Here is a 20,759-nt window from a genome sequence, read left to right on the forward strand (position 1 = left end):
TAAGGCAAGTTCTTTCTGTGCGGCCCGGTACCAAATGCCCTGCGGACCGGTGGTTGGGGACCCCTGAGTTAGATCATTTGAAGGGGGGAAATAAAAGTTTTTAGACCAGGTGGCGGATGATGCTGTAACTCACAGCACACTGATTGGGACTCAATTGATCTGTGTGACTGGCTTGAAGTGAAAAGTTGGGAACATGGCTGAAGATGAGGTCAGGTAAACAAAATGAGTGAGTTAACAGCTGCAATTGGCTTCTAAACATAGCCACAAAAAGAAAAAATAATCCAATCAAATTTCGAAATCAAATTTATCTGATTTTACATCAGTTGCAAGTGTTATCAAGAAAATTGTAACACAATATACCTACACTTAAAAAAAACAACGGCAACTATAGAATCTAGCCATAGAATCTAACTATAGAATCATCAGCAGCCTCTTTAATAGGGTAAATGTAAATCATAAATTTGGGGTCAAGTGAATTCAAAAGAAGGCACGGTGGTCGACTGGTAACCACGTAGTGCAGACGTGCAGGGTTCGATTCCGGCTCTGGCCTCCCTGTGTGGAGTTTGCAAGCTCTCCCCGTGCCTGCGTGGGTTTTCTCCGGGTACTCCGGTTTCCTCCCACATTCCAATAACATGCATGGCAGGTTGATTGAACACTCTAAATTGTCCCGAGGTATGAGTGTGAGCACGGATCGTTGTTCGTCTATGTGTGCTTTGCGATTGGCTGGCAACCAGTTCAGGGTGTCCCCCGCCTGCTGCCCGAAGACGGCTGGGATAGGCTCCAGCACGCCCGCAACCCTCCTTAGGACAAGTGGATCAGGAAATGGATGGATGAATTCAAAAGCTCCGAAATACTTCCAGAAATTGAGGCGACTTTACCTCCCGGTTCCATTCATATATTTACCGCAACATCATCACGGAACGCGTTAACCTATCAGCACCGCACGGCTAAGGTGCGAGGGTGCTCAACTCCCAACCTGAAGGTTCTGGGTTCAATCCCCAACTCTCGTGACCATATGTGCTTAGTTAAGCAAGATACTGATCCCCTGGTTTCTCCTGATGCTTTGTCATCATGAAGTAAAGGAGAAGACTGTTAAAGAGCTTTCAATCATGAGTGAAAACTCATCTTATTTTCATTTGAGTACAGATGATTACTTGATAGTAGTATTAGTCCTAAAAATCATGAGTATGTCTAGCTGACTTTTAATGTTGTGGAATGTGTAAGAAGTAATCATGCAGTTATCTTTCAGTCATCCTCCTTTGTATTTGGCTCGAGGCAAAGTCACTTCAAACACAGTTTTTTTTCCCTCTGACTTGTCCCTCAGCTTCAGCTGTTGATGATTTTATTTTCTTTATTTTTTTACATAGTTTTGTTCTTATATTGTGTGTACTTATTTTTTTCTATTGGTGTTTTTACCGTCCCTCTGTTTTGTCTTGGTACCGATCCCTGCTGGTATTTACATGCATTTTACTTGCTGTGTTTTATTTGTTTAGATTACACAGCGGTAAGCACTTTGGTCAACTTTACGCTCTTCAAATAATTGGGTCGGAAACTACTACTGCTAGTACTAGTACCTGTACAACTACTTCTACTACTATCGTACCACAAGTTAAATCCTGTTTAATTGTGTCTTCCGCCTGAATATAAATCTTTAATGGGCAAGGGCCAAAAATGGTTCATTTAAACTTGAGTTAAAATTGAACACACAGTAACTACTATTCATAAGATACTAAAGAAAAATGTGTGCGTATATATTCTTAATGCTGTTACATAAGTATTTTTCAAATTTTTTTATAGACTATGCATTGCCCAACCTTAATTTTCTCAGTTTACAATTCGGAGGGTAAAAAAATAAAACGTTTCATCAAAGCATGCAGATGGACAGATTTTCTTGTCCATGTGCTTTTATTAGTTGTGTAAATATCTTTTCGGGTCAGCTCAACCTCGGCAAAGTCAACAGTCTGACAACAGCATGAATTAGGTTGAAACTCTCAGTGCGGCACGATTGATCAAGCAAGTAGAAATGAAGAAATTGTTATTGCTGTACAACATTTCTTTTTTTTTTTTTTTTGCTGTGTCCTATCACATAAATGATAGAAAAGGCACATTTGAATTTGTCTTACCTGACCAAAGGCGAACAACAGGTAAGTTTTTCCTTTGATTGCAAAGTTGATGTGTTTACCTACATGAGCAGCTGCCAAAATTTCAGGAAAAATTCCGCCACCGGGCTTCGCGGTAACTTGTCATTGGTTGGGTGAAAAATGCCACCACAATGTTTCTTTTTTGTATAGAGGAAAGCCCCAAAATATCACTGACTGATAGGATGTGTGAGCTTGTGAAAGGGTGTGGGAGTCTTCTTGTGCCCAACTATGTGCAGAATGTCATCCAGCAAGTTCAGCCAGAATCCTAGACTCAAGAAAAAAAAAAATCCCCGAACTCTTAATGCTATAAAGAAGTGACTTTGCAGACATCCATGCAGATAAGAGATTAAAATTAGAAAGCCTCTGTGATCTTAGGAAAAGAAAGGGAGAACTCTTACAAACCAGCCGCTAAACATCGACCAGCACCCTTGAGTGGCTTGCGAATGACTCGTGTAATTGTTGTAGGGTAGTTTGACACTGACTCGTAAATAGCGTTGCGCATTTGCCAGTCTACATAAACAGCCAGAAAGTTTCAAACAATGGACATTTATTTATTTATTTTTAAAGACTGAGAGTGTCAGAGAGTACAAAAAAAATCAGAATGCCAATCAAGAATAAAGGAATGGTAACATTCATGAAAAGATAAAAATAGAATGTCAAGCATTTTTGGTCAACAACCAAGGGGTATCGTTTGAAATTTATTATAATATATTTCAAAACAATATGCAGCGCAATAATCAAAGTCGAGAAAGCACGTTAGTCAAGAATATCGGAATAGTTGTGCTAGAATCCCGGAAAAAGTGTGTTAGGCAAGAACCACGGAGCAGTTTTTACAAAGTACGTTCGCCAAGAATCAGGGTGAGAGATTGTGAGACAAGAGTGGTTTTGTTCATCAAGAATCAGGGAAAAATGGTAACTTGTCAAATGGTAAAGTGTCAAAAGGAAGAGAAACGTATGACAGACGAGAATCTGAAAGAGTAAATGACGTGCTGGCCGAGAATCAGGGTCTAAGTATATTAGGCAAGACTTGGGGAATAAAAAGTGTGCCATTCAAAAATCAGGTTTAAAATATGTTCTTAGTCATTCCTTGATCCTTGTCTGTGTTCGTACAAAAATAAGGAAAAAGAGTTCGCCATACAAGAATCAGGGACGAGCAAGGGAAACGGTACTGTTCGACAAGAATCTGTGAAAATAGCATGTTTGACAAGAAATTGGCGACAGCAAGTCTGCTTGTCAAGAATCAGGGTAAAAATACTAACCTGGATCAGAGTAAAAAAAAATAGGACTTTGGTCAATCACTTGAACTTTTCATTGCATAAAAATAAATATTCAATAAATCAGGCATGATACTATTTATTATGTTTGCATTTTTGTTTGACCAAAGTAGGGTAGACATGGGTACACACAATAAGCAAAATGGACATAAAGTACTAAAATGCAACTTTTCACACATTCTTCCGTCACATTTTAATTCACATTTAGAATCAGTGAATTGCTACTTGTTGAGCACAAAGTCCTAATGCTGAAAAAGAACTGCAATTCATTCTGGGACTGGAATAATATGAATATGATGTTACTTGCTTATAAAAAAAAAAAAAAAAAATTCAGATAACACTGTAATTTGGTAATACAGTATATTGTTTTGAATTTCAGTGCTGTTTGAGTTTTGGCTTTGCATTAATATCACAAAAAGCGCATACACGGGTTGATTATATACTGTACCTTCTGCCATCTTGTAGAAGAGTTTTTAAGCATTCTGACAGTTACAATACATCCTCGGCCTAGAGATAGTGGTGCCTTGAGATACCCTTGACCCGACGTAGTAATTTCATGAGGATACAAGCTGTCGTTTGGAAGCCTTTTTGCTTTGACTCTGCCGTATGGTGGAAGCGAACTCAACTCATCTCACTCACAACCAGCAGCAGTTTGGCAGATGGTGAACAAAAAAAAAACCCAAAAACGTTTTATACTTAAAACAACCACATAGCTTAGCCTTGAAAGGGGAAGTTAACCCGAAACATTTTCTTGACAATAATGTTTTATGTACCTTCATTCGTCTTAAAAACAGCATTCTGATTAATATTGTGTTGGTGGAATATGAGTTCAGCAGTAAAGCCCACCAGTTTTTATCCATCTCAGGGTTGTGGGGGGGGGGGGCTTTGCCACTTTGCTGTCGACTGAAAATGGCATCGCAGTTGCTCATGGCTCAGCTACAGAAAACAGGTGAGCCATGATTGGTCGTTACTGAGCCCTTGAGCAACTGATGTCATTTTCAGTCGACAGAAAGTGGCAAAATGGCCGTCCTCTGAGATAGAAAAAAAAGAACGGTATCTTTTACTGCTTAACTCATATTACACAAACACAAATTTAATCAGAATGCCATGTTTGGACTAGTGGGGCTCCATAGAACATCATTTTGTAAAGAAAATGCCCTTTGAGTCTGCTACCTTAATGCTAATGCTAACACCGAATGGAAAAGGCCATTGACGGGCTAAATATTTGTTTCGATATTATTACAGCCCTCCAAGTATATGAGTGTTTTAAGTTAGGAGTGTGTTCACTGAATGAATTCAACTTGTATCTCAAGGCACGACTGTAGCTGTTAATTTTGAAACAATTACGTGAAATTGGACAATTCCCCAGGCAAAGCAAGTTTAAGACATCGAGTCAAACCATTGGGGAGGCTTTCTTACGCCCCCTTCTGGTTTTCCATGCCAGTGTCAGACTCAGAAGTGTTCCTGAGCGAGGTTTTGACAGTGGAGCTGGAGTTAATAAGATTCTCTTTCCTGCGGTGACCGCCCGTTGTCGCACTCCAGTCTGAAAACACAAAACACACACAATTCCACACCCAGCCCGCAACTCATTCCCTTTTTGAAAAAGTAGAGTACCTGAACGGTCAGCGAGTCTTAAAGCACCGCAACACAAATGGATTCGCCATTGTTTCCGCACATTTTCTTTCATCAGGCAGTGGAAGAGAAAAACGAAGAACCCTGCGGAAGAGAGGAAAAAAATATTCCCATTTTTGCAATGAAGCGGCGCCACTCAGACAACTGTTCAATTTTCATTTGTCACCTTAAACCACACTCATAAAATACACCGCTGTCATCACACAGATGCTTTTTCCACAAAATAAGGTGTGATTTTCATTTCAATTTATTGTGGTAAATGTCCAACAAGGTTTTTTTTTATTCCTAGTGGGGTGGCTCTCTAATGGCTGTCACTGAGCTCATAACTTGGGGTACCACAGTTACCTTGAATAAGGAACTTAGTTACTCAACTCATTACTTGACTTTAAAAGGAATTTCGTTTTTTACTGATTACTTGATTTGAAAAGTAAATAAGCCAGATGACAAGTTGCTTTACATTCAACACCGCGACACATAACATTGACATCCCCAAATTTTGAAAACTCCGCACTACGGATTGGAATCAAAACGCTTATCTGTCTTGTGTTAAGCCATTTTCTTTTCTGCTCATCAATTCCGCAGCGTTTGGCGCAAACCACTCGTTCGTCATCGTTTCAAAAATTAATTTCGATTTGAGATTACTTGTTGGCCAATCAATGGACACCATTCCATTTTCTAGCAGAAAATGGTAAACGAGAATCAGTTCAAGCCTTTTGTAGCTTAATGATGTGTCATTGCGGTAACATTCGCAACATTTCACCATGCGAACATAAAAAGTCAATCTATTGGCACCAAAACAGTGCTTGGGGGAAACTCTCCTTTCTCACGTCATCAATCTGGCATTAAAATCAATGTGTAGGTTTTTTATCTTTACCCTGCAGCGTGTTGAAGATGGTGAACAGGTACATCATGGCCACTTTGCCTTTTCCAAAGGTGAGGAAGCCCACGAGCCATGTGAGACCCAGCAGAACGGTGAGGCTGGCCACCGCCCTCAAGTCCTGCATGGTGCTGCGACTGCTGGTCGACGCCTTTTTGTTGGCGGCCGTCTTGCGGATCTGAATCAGAACCACCACGAAGATGGTTGCGTTGCACAACAGGACCAGCAGGACGAAGGCCGCCACCGTCACGTAGAAGAAGATGTCGTTCTGCAGCCAGCAGCTAGATACAATGCCCCGAGCAGGACACTATTTTAACTCTTGTTATTATCGGTATGTTCTGCAAAAACTGTAACCTTATATTTGAAACAAACTTGCTCTATATACTATCATAGGGAGTACTTACAATTCGTTGGTAATTTTACTCTTTGCTGCAACTGCTGTCTCCTTAGTGTTCCCATAGGCGTCTTTATCTATGGCCAGCACCAAGCAGACGATGGCCAGAGGAACGCCTGCAAGGATAAAACAAGACATAGGCACATTGCCAGAGCAGGATTAGCAACATTTTTTAAAAACACTATACAGGAAGACACTTTAAATTGTCAATCTTTGACTACAGCTCCCTTGGCTCTCTTTCTTTCAACTGAACAAAAACAATAACATCCTCTACAGCAGCATGAATATTTTTTTTCCTCAAGGACCCCAAAAGCTTGAGATCCTATACTTTAATAGGACAAATATTAGAAATATGGTGAATGTATCTACAAAAAATGATGATTGAGTCCACTAAAATGTGATTGTTAGCGTCACACAATCCACATAATTTTAGAATCCAGAGGCAAGCTAATGCACATCTAATTACCGTATTTTCCACACTATAAGGTGCTTCTGAGTATAAGGTGCACCTTCAACGAATGGCCTATTTTAAAACGGTTTTCATATATAGGGCGCCTCGCATTATAAGGCCCATAGAATAGAAGCTACAATCGTGCCTGCGGTTGTGTTATGCATCCACTAGATGGAGCTATGCTAAAGGGAATACAATACAATACAGCTTTATTTATATAGAGCTTTCACAACCACTGCAGCTGTAACAAAGCAATTTATAGAACATTTAGAATACTACATCCATGAAATCAGAATATTGATCCATATATAAGCCGCATCGTAATATAAGGCGCACTGTCGGCTTTTGAGAAAATTGAATGCTTTTAGGTGTGCCTTATAGTGCAGAAAATATGTAACTGATACTGCATCATCATTAGGTGAATCGAGAAAACGTTAAAGCTTGAATTCCATGACGGTAGAAAAGTGCTATACAAGTGAAAGGCCATACATAGTCTGCATGGTTGCAGTCTGTGATATTGCTCTTCATAATGTCATTACCAAGACTGTGCCGTCTTTTTCCTTACCCCACCCGACAGCGCAGAACTTGAGGATGTACGCAGGCACGTATGTGTTGAAGACCTTGACCAGGGCGAAGTGCATGTGGACGGCCTCCAGGGCCATCCAGGTGAAGGAGGCCAGCAGGAAGTAGTGCAGTGTGGCGGCGGTGACGATACACAAGCTGTAGTCGTAAAAAGACGAGAGCCACGAGTCCAGCAGGAAAATCAAGCTCAGTCCCAGCAAGGCGGCCGACAAGTTGATGAGAATTTTCGACGGGTAGTCACGGCGAAGCTTTCTGGAATCAGGTGAATGGCATCGAGTGTTCCATTATACTCACAACTGACCAGATTTCTTTTTTTTTTTCCTTATGATGACTCACTCAAAAGCGAGGTAAGTGAGGAGAGTGATCCCCAAGAAGAGGGCGGATATACCGCAACCAATGTATGAGAGCACGTTTAAAATGTGACTGTGACTCTCACTTATGGGAGTTCTGGAAACATCCTGAAATCAAAAAGGGGAACTATTTATTAACAATGTTAAGACATAAATAGGTGAACATCCGAAATATCTCTTGGAGACCATTGAGGATCCTCAATAACACATTTTTACCACATTTTTAAATCAGAGGTGCAAGTAAACTTTTCTCTTGGGTGTTGGCAAAGTCTGGGTGCAGAGCAGATTGTTGACCAGAGCTTTCTCTGTGAAAATCTACTCAAACCAAGACTCCAGATTTAAACCACAACGCATGACCAGTCAATGTACTGAAATCGATGGCAATGCAGACCTATTCGATCCAGCTCACCAAAGCACATCAAAATATGCACTGGAAATGATGGAAATCATGTTGAAAATATTGTGGGTTTTTTTTTACCATGTACCCAGATTTGATGGACGGGGTGTCCATCAAATGCAGATTTTTAAATGCTGATTCCAAATCTGCCCTTTTATTTTTCTCTAGCACGTCAGGCTTTCACAATTACAATAATAACATAATATGTAAGACAGTAATATATTTAGTAATATTTAGGAATTAAGGGTTACGGTGGTCACTGATGGTGTAGTGGTACACACGTTGGACTTGTGTGCGGGCGGCGTGGGATCGTTCCCACTCAGTGACTTTGTGAATGTGGGTACGAATGTTCTTTTGTCTCTATAAGTGCCCTGCGACTGACTGGCGACCAGTTCAGGGTGTAGTCTGCCTTCCGCCCGAAGTCAGCTGGGATAGGCTCCAGCAACTCCCCGCGACCCTGTTCACCAACCATTCGTGCTCACAATCACACCTAGGGACAATTTAGAGTGTTCCATCAACCTGCCATGCTTGTTTTTGGAATGTGGGAGGAAACGGGAATACCTAGAGAAAACCCACGCAGGCACGGGGAGAACATGCAACCTCCCCACAGTAAGGCCTGAACCGGAATCGAACCCTGCATCTCTGCACTGTGAGGCCGACGCGCTAACCAGCAGACGCATAAGGCCATCTGATCAAAATGTGCTTAAAATTTGCTTACATGACAACAAATACATTTAGAGTCTAAAATATCCCAATGGGTTTTTGTAAACTCCAAAGACAGTATGGTTTCTGCTAATTTCACATACAGCTTTTTTGTAAACGTGAAAGAAAATGCCGTCTTCAGTGAACATAACAAATGTGATTTTGGAAACAGTAGTCATTTTCAATACGTGTTTTTGTAAATATCAAATCACCGAAACTAAATGTTTTTGTAAAAATCAAAGAAAACCCGTCTTCAACAATGCTAATGTGTTTGTAAATGTCAGACAATTGAGACGTAGTTTTGTCAACGTTGAAGACAATTTGAAAATATTTCCTCCGATACAGCTATTGTAAGAAGGTCCTAATGATGTGCTCGTATCATGCAACCCACGAGGGGAAAAAAATAAAATCATGCTATATAACTGCCTGACCGGTTTGAACTCCCTATGTGGGGCTATAGGAGTTTATTTAATCCCCCGCTGCCAAGAAATGATTTCCGTCAGAAAACGTACACATCCAGTATGACTCACCAGCAGCACAGCAAAATGTGTGAGGTGCTCACACAGACATCTGGTCTGATAAGGCGAAAGAGTCCAAGTTTCACAACCGAGGCTGCTCCATCCACCCAGTCCACCTGACACACACACACACACACACACACACACACACACACACAAATTATTAAGGTGCTTTATCTGCTGGCAGACAAGTCCCTGCACTTTTATTGCATCGTTCCACCAGGAAGCTCCATTAATCTCAATGTAGACCTTCGAGTGTCGAGACCCTCACCATTCTCTTGGAAATCCCAAAACACACACCGCATCCTGTCGCCATTCTAAAAAAAAAAAAAAAATACAAAGTCACTTAAGTTATCCTGTAAGAGTTCTAGTGCATTTTCGTCTCATCCTGAAATTTCCCCGAATCCCAATTTCCCCAATTTTTTGTGAGTAGTCGATGCACGATGTCTAGGGTCTCACTTGTTTTGCTTTGCGATGACGTAGCGTAATCACCACTCTTTCGCCGTCACTCAGGTTGCTAACGTGGCTGCCGTTGATGCTTGCGGACACAATGTAAGAGTTCAACATCAAGTCGCTGCGCGTCGTTGCGTTGGCAGTTTGGGGGCCCTGTCGGTGAGACCAAACAAATGTGATTCCTGAAAACCACAGGTTTCAAACACATGGCCTGCAGCCCAAATTATGTCACCACTTCATTTCACGTGGCCGACGGAAGCCTGTCATGATTTTTCCCGAAACAAATCATGAAAATGCTGACCAAATGCACTGGGCTATTTTGTAATATGGTCAGGTGATTATTAAAGTTCTCGAGACAACGCATTTGGTGAGGGACACAAAAGCGTCAGTGTATCAGACTCTCACCTCACGTTGGCGCCGTAAGCAAAGATTTATTGCGTCATAATTATATTCTTCTATGACCAGTTTTGGATTTCTCATTTGAAGAGAAAACAAAAATTCTGGTAAAGAGAATTTCTCTTGACCTGGCTAAAAGGTTCAGCTGATGCTTCACTCTTAGTCAAAGAAATAGCTCCGACAAGGGTTTCTCTTTACCCGAAAAATATTTGTCTCAATCCAGGAAATCTAAAATTTAGCAGATGTCATGGCTAACGTAACAATATGGCACAATGTCAAGTCTTCTTTGAAATGGCATCAAGCAAACAAGAATGCAAAAGGAAAACGTAACTCGCCGCCTCGCATTACCGCACATACCAGAAAGAGATACTGGCACCAAGTTGTGAATTTCCCATGTTATGAGCCGCGGTTTTATATTGTTGATGTCATTCACCTGTTCTTCTTTGTACAAAACAAAAGGCGTCACTGTCGCAATTTGTTCCCTTAATGCATCTAACGTGAATCAAAGCATGACCTAAACACCAAGCGGCGTACCAAACAGTGACTTTTAACCTGCCATTCGGAGGTTGTAATAGCATACAACCTCCGCCCTGAGGGCAACCTTAACAACAATGTAGGCCAGCACGAAAACAAGTTTGACACACTTGGGCTTGTATGAAGAGACCGTGCCATAAAGTATAGCAGAATGGAAAGTAATTAATGTCTTATTAAGGTTATTTGTACATCGCACAAGAGAGATAAAAGGACAAAGTTCCCTTTTCATGTAGGCTAATGATCATTGCCGAGAAAAGATAAGGATGCCATTGTGTGTAGATACCACTGCAAATTGGGCCAAAGCTAACTGCTAGCTTACTTAGTTAGCCTAGCTAAGGATGCACCCTGGCTCGCCTGGCATAGCATACAAAAGGAACAACTTTTTCACCACGATGCAGCGATATTGTGTCAATGTTGTCAATTTTTAGAAAGCTGTCAAGAGAGGCAGGACAGAATCAGCTTGGACAAAAAAAAAAAAAAAAAAATTCACACGAGCATACCTGGAAGAGGTCTTGTGTTCCATAGAACTGAAACTGGACCCGGGTTTTATTCCTCTGTCCAGGTGGAAGGAAGTTGTGGAGAGTAGACGGCAGGGATATGGTCGCATTGGCAGCCGGGATTGGTTTGCCCTCAAAACTCTGGTTGACAAGTACCTGAAAAACACAAACACAAAACAATTCCTCATTAGAATTTAACATCAATGCCAGAAAATGAAAATTTCTAGACGACTGTACCACATTCTGGGTATTACATTCGGCTCCTGGAACGAAGACATGGACACTGCTCTGAACGTGAGGCCGTTGAATCCCTCGGGAGCCACGTCAATCATGGACAGAGCCAGCGAAGGGGCGGTCAGACTTAGCGATTCATTCTCAAACTCCATCGTGTTGCCCATTTTATCCGTCAGGTTCAGGATACTATTTTGGCAAAGGGAGGGATGAAAAAAAAAACACACCCAGTTGAGCGCATGGTTCACTTTGTCCAAATAGTTCTATCCTAAAATTTGAAGATGCCTTTGACAGTACACACTCAAATCTACAGAATGTGTGGGGAAAAAATTTCGCTAAAGAAACAGAGTACACAAAAGTACACAAAACGTCATTTTTCTTCCAGAGGATGAACACCTCTTCCTCACTTACTCAGTAGTGACCCTTGGAAATAAAAATGAATTAAAATTGTACCCTAATATCAATTTCAGTAATCGACACAAAATCGAGTAGACATCTTTTATCATGAAAGTCAACTTGGAAGAGTCTCAAGACTAAAGTTGAACAATTTTCGTTTGAAGCAGCCATTTTAGACAAATTCCAATGTTAGTATTTGGATGAGGAGTGTCGGCCTTCGTTGAGAGCCAGTAGAGAATATTTCTAAATTAGACATGGCTTTGGCCTGACCACAAAAACAGTGAAAGATGGGAATGATTTTCAAACAATTAATGGAACATACTGTAGCGTACCCCTGCCAAAAAAAAGGGCGTTTCATGTGCGTCAAAGTTTGATGTTATGAATGCTCGCAGCCAGAGCGTGCTTCTGTATCCTTACCTAGCAGCCACCGGGGCCACGTCCGTGTCGGAAATCAAGATGTCAGAGAAAACGCGAACGATGTTGTCGCCAAGCTCCTGTGTGACGGTGGTGACATTTACCACCTGGTTGAGTTTCTCCACCACCGTATGGAGCTCGGAAGGCGGAAGCTGTGTGGCGTTGCCCAACATGGAGTTGACCAGGTTCTGGATTAGGTCCACCACTTCAGCGGCATTATCTGAAAAACAACAACACGCAAACTTGAAATTCCCAATTTCCCCTCGTCGGGTTCTATTTGGAAAGACGAAAATGACCGATATGGGATTGCGCATCTTACCGGTGGTGACAGTGATATTTTCAAGTTCTGAAATGGACTCAATTGGACTGCAATTTGTCATGTCCGGCTGGGCCCAGCTGGTTGTGTCGTTTTCAAGGTGTAATTCACTGAATACAATCAGATGACAGACAAATGACCTCGAGGCATTGTATTCTACATTTTCCACTGACGTCACAAGTACGTTCGCTTGGCAAAAGCCCGAACAGTTTCTGATGTCACCAAAAATAAAAAATTTGGTTATATCTGCTGGCACAATCTCAAACGTTTTTGTCATGGTTTCAGTTCTGTTTAGGTGGTCATCAATCACTTCTCTGTTACCCAGAAATATGTGAGCTGGAGACAAACCAAGCTAACTTTGGGAGAGGCGGTGTACACCCCGGATTGGTCGCTCACCAATCGCACAGCACGTGCAGTATAGAAAAAAGACACATTCACAACGACAGACAATTTAGAGCTCCCACACGAGCCATACGAAAGATGTTCCAAGTGGGGGTTTGCATCTGGATCTGCGACTGCCCAACTGACGCACAACTAGACGAACAGTCGTTCAAATTTGAGAGCTTTCAATAAACCGAATAAGTTATGGGGATGTGGGAGGAAATCCACATTTTCTCCTCTTGTGTTCAAGTCCATTCATTTTCTCTCGGGAACTTGTCAAGTAACTCAAATCATTTTTTTCGAAGTTGGATCCGTGTAATCGTCATGCTGATTTCGTAATATCATGTCATGCTTATATCATGAAGGCCCATCATTACATGAGCAACTTGAACAATATCTCAATTGAGGCGTGCGTGCCGAACGGAAGAACGGCAAGGAGCCGGGGTCGTCTCCAGGGTAATGGTTTGTTCTGACCAAGGTTAACAGGATACGGATGAAGTAAATAGAGTCTATTTACTTCATCCGTATCCTGTTAACCTTGGGTCTATTTAATAGACCCATATGAAAAGAATTCCAGCCTTATTTCAGCATCATCCAAGGTAAATGTCGGCTCAGATTACCTAAGCCCCACGTTGACGCTGTCCCACGCGTGGTCCCCGGGAATCTTTTTTTTTTTTTTTTTTTGCTCCATTTTTGACATCATGATATATTTATGACTTTTAATATTTGCCCAAGAAAATGTGCGTAAATGAGAGACTTCAGCGGCTGGGAGAATACGCGCGGCTAAAAAAAGCGCTTATAGCTGTGCGGCTTTTTTGACTTGAGCGGCCAGTCGAGGGTGTCCCCCGACGCCTCAACTGAAATCAGCTGTGATAGACTCCAGCTCACCATAATCAGGATAAGTGGTATCGACAAGAAGATCTTACCAAAGTCTGAAGGCTTCCTTGGAGCTTGGCTTACTGCATCTCATGGTCTGATTAACTTGAGGACAGGTTTCAGGCCAAAAGTATTTTCCGTAGATTGTCACTGACACTTCTTCTAAACAAACTGGAGGAACTGAAAGAGAAAAAGCATATCACTACCATGTTTACACAATACTTGTCTTTTTTTTTTGCCAAACTTTGTACAAGTGGAATTGGGTGTGTTTGTGCCTTTGTGGCATGCAAATAGACTTTTCCCAACCAATCCTTGCGGGATCTCCCATTTGCATCACAATCAGGGTGTGGGCCTGCGCCTTGATCAAATACACCAAGATCGTGTTAGACCACCTGTGCTGCAAAATAATCTATGATCGAGTCTAATTTTTCTCAACAAATTTGCAGATGCGCTGGGGGGTGAGGCAGAAACTCCCAGTCAGGTATAGCGCCTCTACTAAATTCACAAACAACTCAACTCAACTCCCTCAACTCAACTCAACTTTATTTATAGAGCACTTTCAAACACACCAAACTAAGGAAGACAACTCGGAACTGTTAAAATTTGTGAAATAAAATGCATGTTATCTTGAAATAGATTATTTATATTATTCTCTCAGGCAAAATTTGTTCATTTTTCAACTTTCGGGGTTCCGTTTTGTTGTAAGTGTGTGTGTGTGTGTGTGTGTGTGTGTGTGTGTGTGTGTGTGTGTGTGTGTGTGTGTGTGAGATTGGGTGTGTATATACAAGTGTGTGTTTGTGTGTGTGTGTGTGTGTGTGTGTGTGTGTGTGTGTGTGTGTGTGTGTGTGTGTGTGTGTGTGTGAACTTGATGGTTTGTATACCTACATATTTGTTTGAGCGTCATATCTGTAGTTTGAATGACACTGGAGTCGTTTGCATACTGGGGCGTCAAGGTGGTGTTAATGAAATATTTAATTTCCTCAATGTGCTTCATGCTGTAATCTTGAACATGGAAGTCACACGTGTACCTGTTAATGAAACACACAACACACTTATATAAGCGAAAAACAGACGGCGCTAACTGAAAAGTCACCTACTGTTTGAATTGCTCGTGGAACCGCTACAAGAAAGGAAACCAGACAGTTGTGTTCATCAAATACAAATATTGATTAATTCAACGTGACTGTGTATTCTTTCACTGCAACACTCACCGTCTGGATATTAAGTCTCTTTGCGTTCCTGTGAATGTACAATCAATTCAGACAGGACATTTTAATGAATGTTATCTTACGGATGAGTCATTTTGACGCACCTCCAGGCAACTTCCACGATGAGGACGTTCCATATGAGCGAAGTGCCCTTTGCTTCCAGCTTTTTTTTTAACTTTGGAAACAAGAGAATTCAATGCATGCGAATTGCACACAAATGCATCCCAATACATTAGTTTGTGATGGTCTTACCCAGTGCTCAATTATTTTCTCTGGTTTTGAGGCATTACCGATGAAATCCAATTTGAGTTTGGCCCTCAGAAACACATCTGCAGCGGCAGTGACGCACAAAGGATTTCCTGTTGTGGACATGTTAGCGACTTGCTCGGGAACTCTTTGGGTTGTACCTGTCAAATTGAAATAACAAAATAAATGAAAAGAAAAAGGGCAGCACAACATAAAATGAATAAATAAATTTTATATATATATATATATATATAAGTGTGTGTAGAGAGAGAGAGAAGAGATCCATTAATCTGCACTGACCTGCACTCACATTGACGTACAAAGGATTTCCTGTTGTGGACATATTAGCGACTTGCTCGGGAACCCTTTGGGTTGTACCTGTCAAATTGAACGGATGAAGAAACTAACTGGTCGCCTCAGAGTGGCAGCAATGTAGACTTCCGTTGCCAAAGAGCAGTGATTCCCAACCTCTGTTCTAGGCGGTATATCCAATTTTACAAAATTAGTCTTAGTCTGAAGATTATTATTCAAAATCTGTGTGTGTCTTGTTTTCAGTTCCTGTAAGTCAATCGTGAGCTTATCATTATTTCAGCAAAGCCCTGAAAAGTAGTAAGTGATGTAAAGGAAGTATACATTCTTACTGTTCTGTTATTGAATGTTGAGTAGGAGTTAAGTTTAGCCCCAGTTGTTAGTCTAAATGAAACTCTTAATCACGCTGACATAGTGCCTTCGCACCAAGATGCTACACTATGGCAGCAAAGGACTACTTTTGTCTAAATTAAGGTCTTTGTCTAACTTCAAGATAGTTCCTTGGCACCATATCAGGATGGTAAAGCTATAATTTGTCCAAATGAAACTCCTCAACGGACTTCTACATTGTGCCTTGGCCCCAAGATGCCACAAGGTAGTGGTAAAGCACTACTTTTGTCTGAATGAAGCTCCTCAGACAACCTTCACATTGTACCTTAGCACCAAGATGCCACAAAAATAGCACCAAAGCAATATTTTTATTGCCGAAAGCAAACAGTCCATTTTAATACATGCATCATTGTTCTGCCTCCTTACCGGGCAAAGTCACAGTGGGTGGTGCAGATGTCATGACGGGTGATGATGATTCTATTTATTTAAAAAAAAAAAAAAAAGTGACTAAAATATGACAATGTACACACAATAATATAGTTGAGGTCATGAGTTGAGTCAATATTTGATCAATCTGAAAATTAACCTGACAGTAACGGCCGTTTACGACTTCCAACTCACCCACAGGCAGCACGCGGATGCTGTTGTGTTCCGCCGTCAGGATGAGCGTGTCAGTGGAGAAGGTCCAAACCAGCCGTTTGGCAACATAAGCCTGAACCACTTCCACACTATCAGCGGGATCCACCTTGATCGTAACTTCTGAGCTAAAACTTGATGTAAAATAAGCTCGGCATGTAAACAGAAGACTTGCCACTCAGAAAAACATTACACAAAGTCAATCTACTATCCTATAATATTATTTCACTTGAAATGACAGTGGTGCAAATGATACAAATGCAACGGATTAAACACAAAGGGTGTGGCAACACGTGTAAGAGACAATATGGCAGTCCTCACAGTCATTGATTCTTTATCCTCTGAGAAGAACTAGTGAGATTAGTGCCCTACTGATGAGCTGAGAGAAGCTGAGACATCTCAAAGAACAGGACATGATGATTTGAGATTCAAGTGTTTTGAGTTACAAGTGTGGTCACAGAATGAGTTAAAGTTGTATCATAAGGCACTACATTTTTTTTGGTTTTTTTTTTGTGGGGCTGACTTGAATTGAGCTCACCATTTGTTACAAGCAGTAGCGGACACAGCTCTTGATTGCTGGAAAAAAAAAATCACATTATTGGGGGGGGGGCGAGAGTTCAAGTCCGTATTTGATACATTACATTTCCATTTCATTTAATGTTATGTAATAATGGATGATGGAAATTATAATGTGCCCTTCAGCCCTTGATTTTTTTTTTGGTTGCTTTTTTTCACCTCTGCTACAAACACGACATGAAATTGTGCATAGTTAAAAGAAAACCAATAGAGATGGTCCCTTTTGTCTTTAAGATAGTAGCCTATTACTGTTTATGTCACGTGATGGCCGACATACTGTACCTGAAGTATTTGCACACCGCATTTCGGGCTGTTTGGAAACAGAGGTGACACAATTGAACTCCAGATCACGTGACTCTTCTTCATTAAGTCCCACTCACAAAAAAGTTACCTGACAGGTGAGTCCACAGATATGTCGCTAATAGAAATGTGTTGTGGGAAAATAGTCTCGAACTGATAAGAGATAGCAGAGGTTAATTCAAGGCAAATCTTTTCCATGTGCCACTTTTTTTCTTCATACCCATTCTCTGGTGAGATTCGTCAGTGACTCAGAACAATTTCCTGGCTGTCTTTTCCGTCTGAGGGACGTCTGCATTTTGACTTTGAAGAAGGACCATGCTATTTAAAATAAAGCAAATAAGCCCATGTAATTAAAATATCAGCTTTAAACGATGAATTATGAAATTTTAAAGAACTACACATATTAGGGAGAGTACTTGTCGGTCATTTATTTCTGTTTTTCTAAAACTTTTGGTGTTCAATTTTTTTTTTCAAAACATTGATAACCGTGTCATTATACGCGAACTTTTCCTATTCGCTGATAAGCCCGGTCTCCGTCCCTCGTGAATAGCGAGGCCCACTGTCTAGATTTTTGTGGTTGTTCTCCGTGGCCCATTAGTGATTCTCAACTGGGGGATCAGGATCCAAAAGTGGGTCGTGGACACATTTTGGGTAGGTTACGGACAGCTCGTAAAAAAAATTCTTCTGTACTTAAAAGTTCCCACACAGTACATATAATATTGGGTCGAGAAATGCTACTCACTTCTGGTCTGGTCACTAGCAACTCTGTAAACAAACACAGTGCGGCTCCGCCTTTGGCTTGTGGGCATCACAGCTAGCAATAGCGTTTGTCATGTAACATGCTGTACAAAAATGCTTTAGCTTATTATTCTTAACTTCTATGAAATAGGTTGCAACTTAGTAACAACAGTTGAAACTACTGATTCACATGAAAACAATATCATTTTTCTTACCGCAGTGCAGGCTGGCGTCTTTCTCGAGGGGGCAGTCATGTTTCCAGTGGCGCAGGTCCCAGCTCACAACATCTCCGTCCGCGCACATTCGCCTCCCCAGCTCCTCCTCGTTCCAGTCGCTGGACCACATCCTGAACTGACCGATGGCTCCGATGAGATTATTCCCCTTCTCCACTTTGACGGCACCACTGGCGTCCACATAGTGCGACATCCCCAGAGTTAGGGTCCCATTGTGGCCCAAATGCTGATCTGCGATGACGTTTGCAAAAGAGGCCTCACTGCGCATGGTTCCATTCAGAAAGACCTGCAGCCTATTGGGCCCCCCAGACCAGGTGAGGCAGACTGAATACCACTGGAGCACGTTCAATTCCAAATCTAAACGCCATTCTTGTCCAAAGACCCAGACCACCAGCTGGGTTCCCGTGCCCCCCAAGCCCAGCTCCACATGTCTACTTCCTGGAGCTTTGTAGACAAAAGCAATCCATTCTGTGTCGTAAGCGCGTTGCAGTAGCATGCATACGCTCAGGTTCCTGAGGGGGGGCACCACGGTGTCCGGGTGCAACTGCCACACACATGGACGAAACCCAAAGTGGATCTTCTGGCCCCACAAGCTGCTGCTGCTTGAGGCTGATAAACACAGGAGAATTCGTACATGACTTCCTTGCAAATTGACCAATCATAAAATTAAATGCTGCCCCTGAAGAATGCTGTTCTATTCAAAACTGTACATTTTAATTCTGAGTAATAATAGATGTCGAATGGATGCAGCCTCCATTCAAGACTTACTGTAAGAGCACCCAGCAAATGCCACTTTTTACAGCGCTTTCCTCTTTGACATTTCAGCATTTTTGACCCAAATTCATTCAGTCTTTTTTTTTAAGCGAAGCGTTTCATCTCTCAACTGTCTCACACAGCTTGTAAAAGAATTTAGATCTTACGTGAAGACAGAAGACACATTGAGAGGAACAAGCAAGCAGTCAGGGAGGATAAACTTGCCACAGAGTTCATTGCAGCAAAAAAAAAAAAAAAAAAAAAAAAAAGGCAAAATCTGGAGCACCCCAAGCCGGTCAAGTGGACATCTGCTACAAAACAAATAAGGAGAGCAATGCACATTTTGCCTTCAATCTTCAATAATAACCCCAAAATTGTTGTTTGAAAACCTTAGAAGTATTGACACTTACCGTGATGGCCTCGTCTGAGTGATGAAATATAATAAAGAAGCCCTAATAACAAATTCAGGTTTTTTTTTTTGGACAGATTAAACGGGTAGATTTTCACCTCAAGGAGCCATGAGTGCTTCAGAGTCAGCAGTGCGTAAGAAATCACCCCCGCGCCCTGTATTATTTAGCTGCCGGAGTTACTCATTAAACTCTGGCAATAAGCACAACCAAGCCGGATAACAGTAAACCCTGTGGACTTGTTCACTCTGGACATCATAAAAGAATTTGCAAACAGCGAACATAATATTCTGCTGCCTCAGTTATTGTCAAACAATGACTTGTCAAACAAATCGAACTGGGCCTTCTGTGTCGTCTTCAGTGGCCCAGACAGGTACGCTTGTCTTTTTGTGACGGGGCTCTGATATCTGAACGAAATAAAAGTAGAATAGCTACAGTAAGAACATTTTTTTCGAATCAATACACTCTTGAGAATCAATATGATTTTATCACGCCACCTACTGGTCGAACGAAACATCGCAAAATTATAGAGGTTGTTGCGACTTCCGGCTTGTCGTGACTCCTCACTGTTGTCCATCATTGTGATTGGCACAATGTTGGAGAGGTATGAATTTCATAATAGGCTGTTGTAAGGAAAGGAAAGGCAACTTTATTCATACAGCATGTAAGCTTATGTTAAATTATTAATTATTTTCAATTTTTATTTGAGCATTATATTCTTTTGTGTTACAGTTACCTAGGTTATATTCCGTTTAATAATTGCTTAAACAAGTTTATTTTGATATTATCTGATTGGTTAAGGAAACCAGGAAGTGTTTTGTGTTACCGGGAAGGAGGTGTGTTCTCGTTCATTCGTGCGGAGGTGCAGAGGGGGGAAAGAAAAACTGCCTTCAAAGGGGAAAAAAAAAGAGCTGTGTTCAAACGAAGTCGTCCTCCGCTTTTTGCCCATTCTAAACGTAAAGCAAATCCATCTAAAACCTACGAACCCCTCGACTGACACAGCACATTTCCTACACGGAGCAGCTCCATGTGCTTCACGCAATCAAATAAGCACGACGTCTAAAACCATGAACGAACCGATCAAACGAGAACAAAAGCAGCTTATAAAAGTGAATTAAAAACAACAACAAGAGAATACCGTATCTTAAAATTTGCGTGTGTGTGTGTGTGTGTGTGTGTGTGTGTGTGTGTGTGTGTGTGTGTGTGTGTGT

At 41.4% G+C, this 20,759-nt stretch overlaps 2 protein-coding genes and 1 long non-coding RNA gene across 4 annotated transcripts in view; 1 reads left to right on the forward strand and 2 right to left on the reverse strand.

The window, feature by feature from the left end:
* The window catches only part of vgll1 (vestigial like family member 1), a 6,288-nt gene extending 3,929 nt beyond the window's left edge, over positions 1–2,359 (reverse strand). Inside the window, exon 1 of the mRNA XM_019863339.1 lies at positions 2,124–2,359. The gene's annotated coding sequence lies outside the window, so the exon portion shown is untranslated. The remainder of the gene's footprint in view (positions 1–2,123) is intronic.
* LOC109511941 (uncharacterized) overlaps positions 1–7,419 on the forward strand; it is an 8,239-nt gene extending 820 nt beyond the window's left edge. The window contains exons 2-4 of the long non-coding RNA XR_002167426.1: positions 5,929–6,019; positions 6,145–6,255; positions 7,347–7,419. This is a non-coding gene — a long non-coding RNA (uncharacterized LOC109511941). The remainder of the gene's footprint in view (positions 1–5,928; positions 6,020–6,144; positions 6,256–7,346) is intronic.
* On the reverse strand, positions 3,479–19,692 carry adgrg4a (adhesion G protein-coupled receptor G4a). Of its 2 annotated transcripts, none has more exons than XM_019863304.1 (29): positions 19,552–19,692; positions 19,309–19,452; positions 18,371–18,997; positions 17,638–17,735; positions 17,509–17,570; positions 17,400–17,427; positions 17,080–17,117; positions 16,527–16,675; positions 16,332–16,382; positions 15,567–15,644; positions 15,273–15,349; positions 15,125–15,195; positions 15,024–15,051; positions 14,910–14,932; positions 14,698–14,840; positions 13,863–13,992; positions 12,559–12,665; positions 12,243–12,459; positions 11,453–11,618; positions 11,202–11,354; positions 9,778–9,924; positions 9,590–9,635; positions 9,331–9,434; positions 7,688–7,809; positions 7,335–7,603; positions 6,329–6,434; positions 5,922–6,205; positions 5,030–5,131; positions 3,479–4,958 (listed from the first exon to the last, which is right to left on the reverse strand). In XM_019863304.1, the coding sequence occupies exons 2-29, from the start codon at positions 19,376–19,378 to the stop codon at positions 4,831–4,833; spliced, it is 3,624 nt and encodes a 1,207-aa protein (XP_019718863.1). In that variant the 5' UTR covers positions 19,379–19,452; positions 19,552–19,692; the 3' UTR covers positions 3,479–4,830. The 2 variants fall into 2 exon arrangements, with proteins under 2 accessions (XP_019718863.1, XP_019718862.1); XM_019863303.1 differs by having other exon boundaries at positions 15,273–15,427.
* Positions 19,693–20,759: the final 1,067 nt, after the last annotated feature.

Source organism: Hippocampus comes, unplaced genomic scaffold (genome assembly GCF_001891065.2).
Source record: "Hippocampus comes isolate QL1 unplaced genomic scaffold, H_comes_QL1_v1.1 scaffold381, whole genome shotgun sequence".
NCBI lineage: Eukaryota > Metazoa > Chordata > Actinopteri > Syngnathiformes > Syngnathidae > Hippocampus > Hippocampus comes.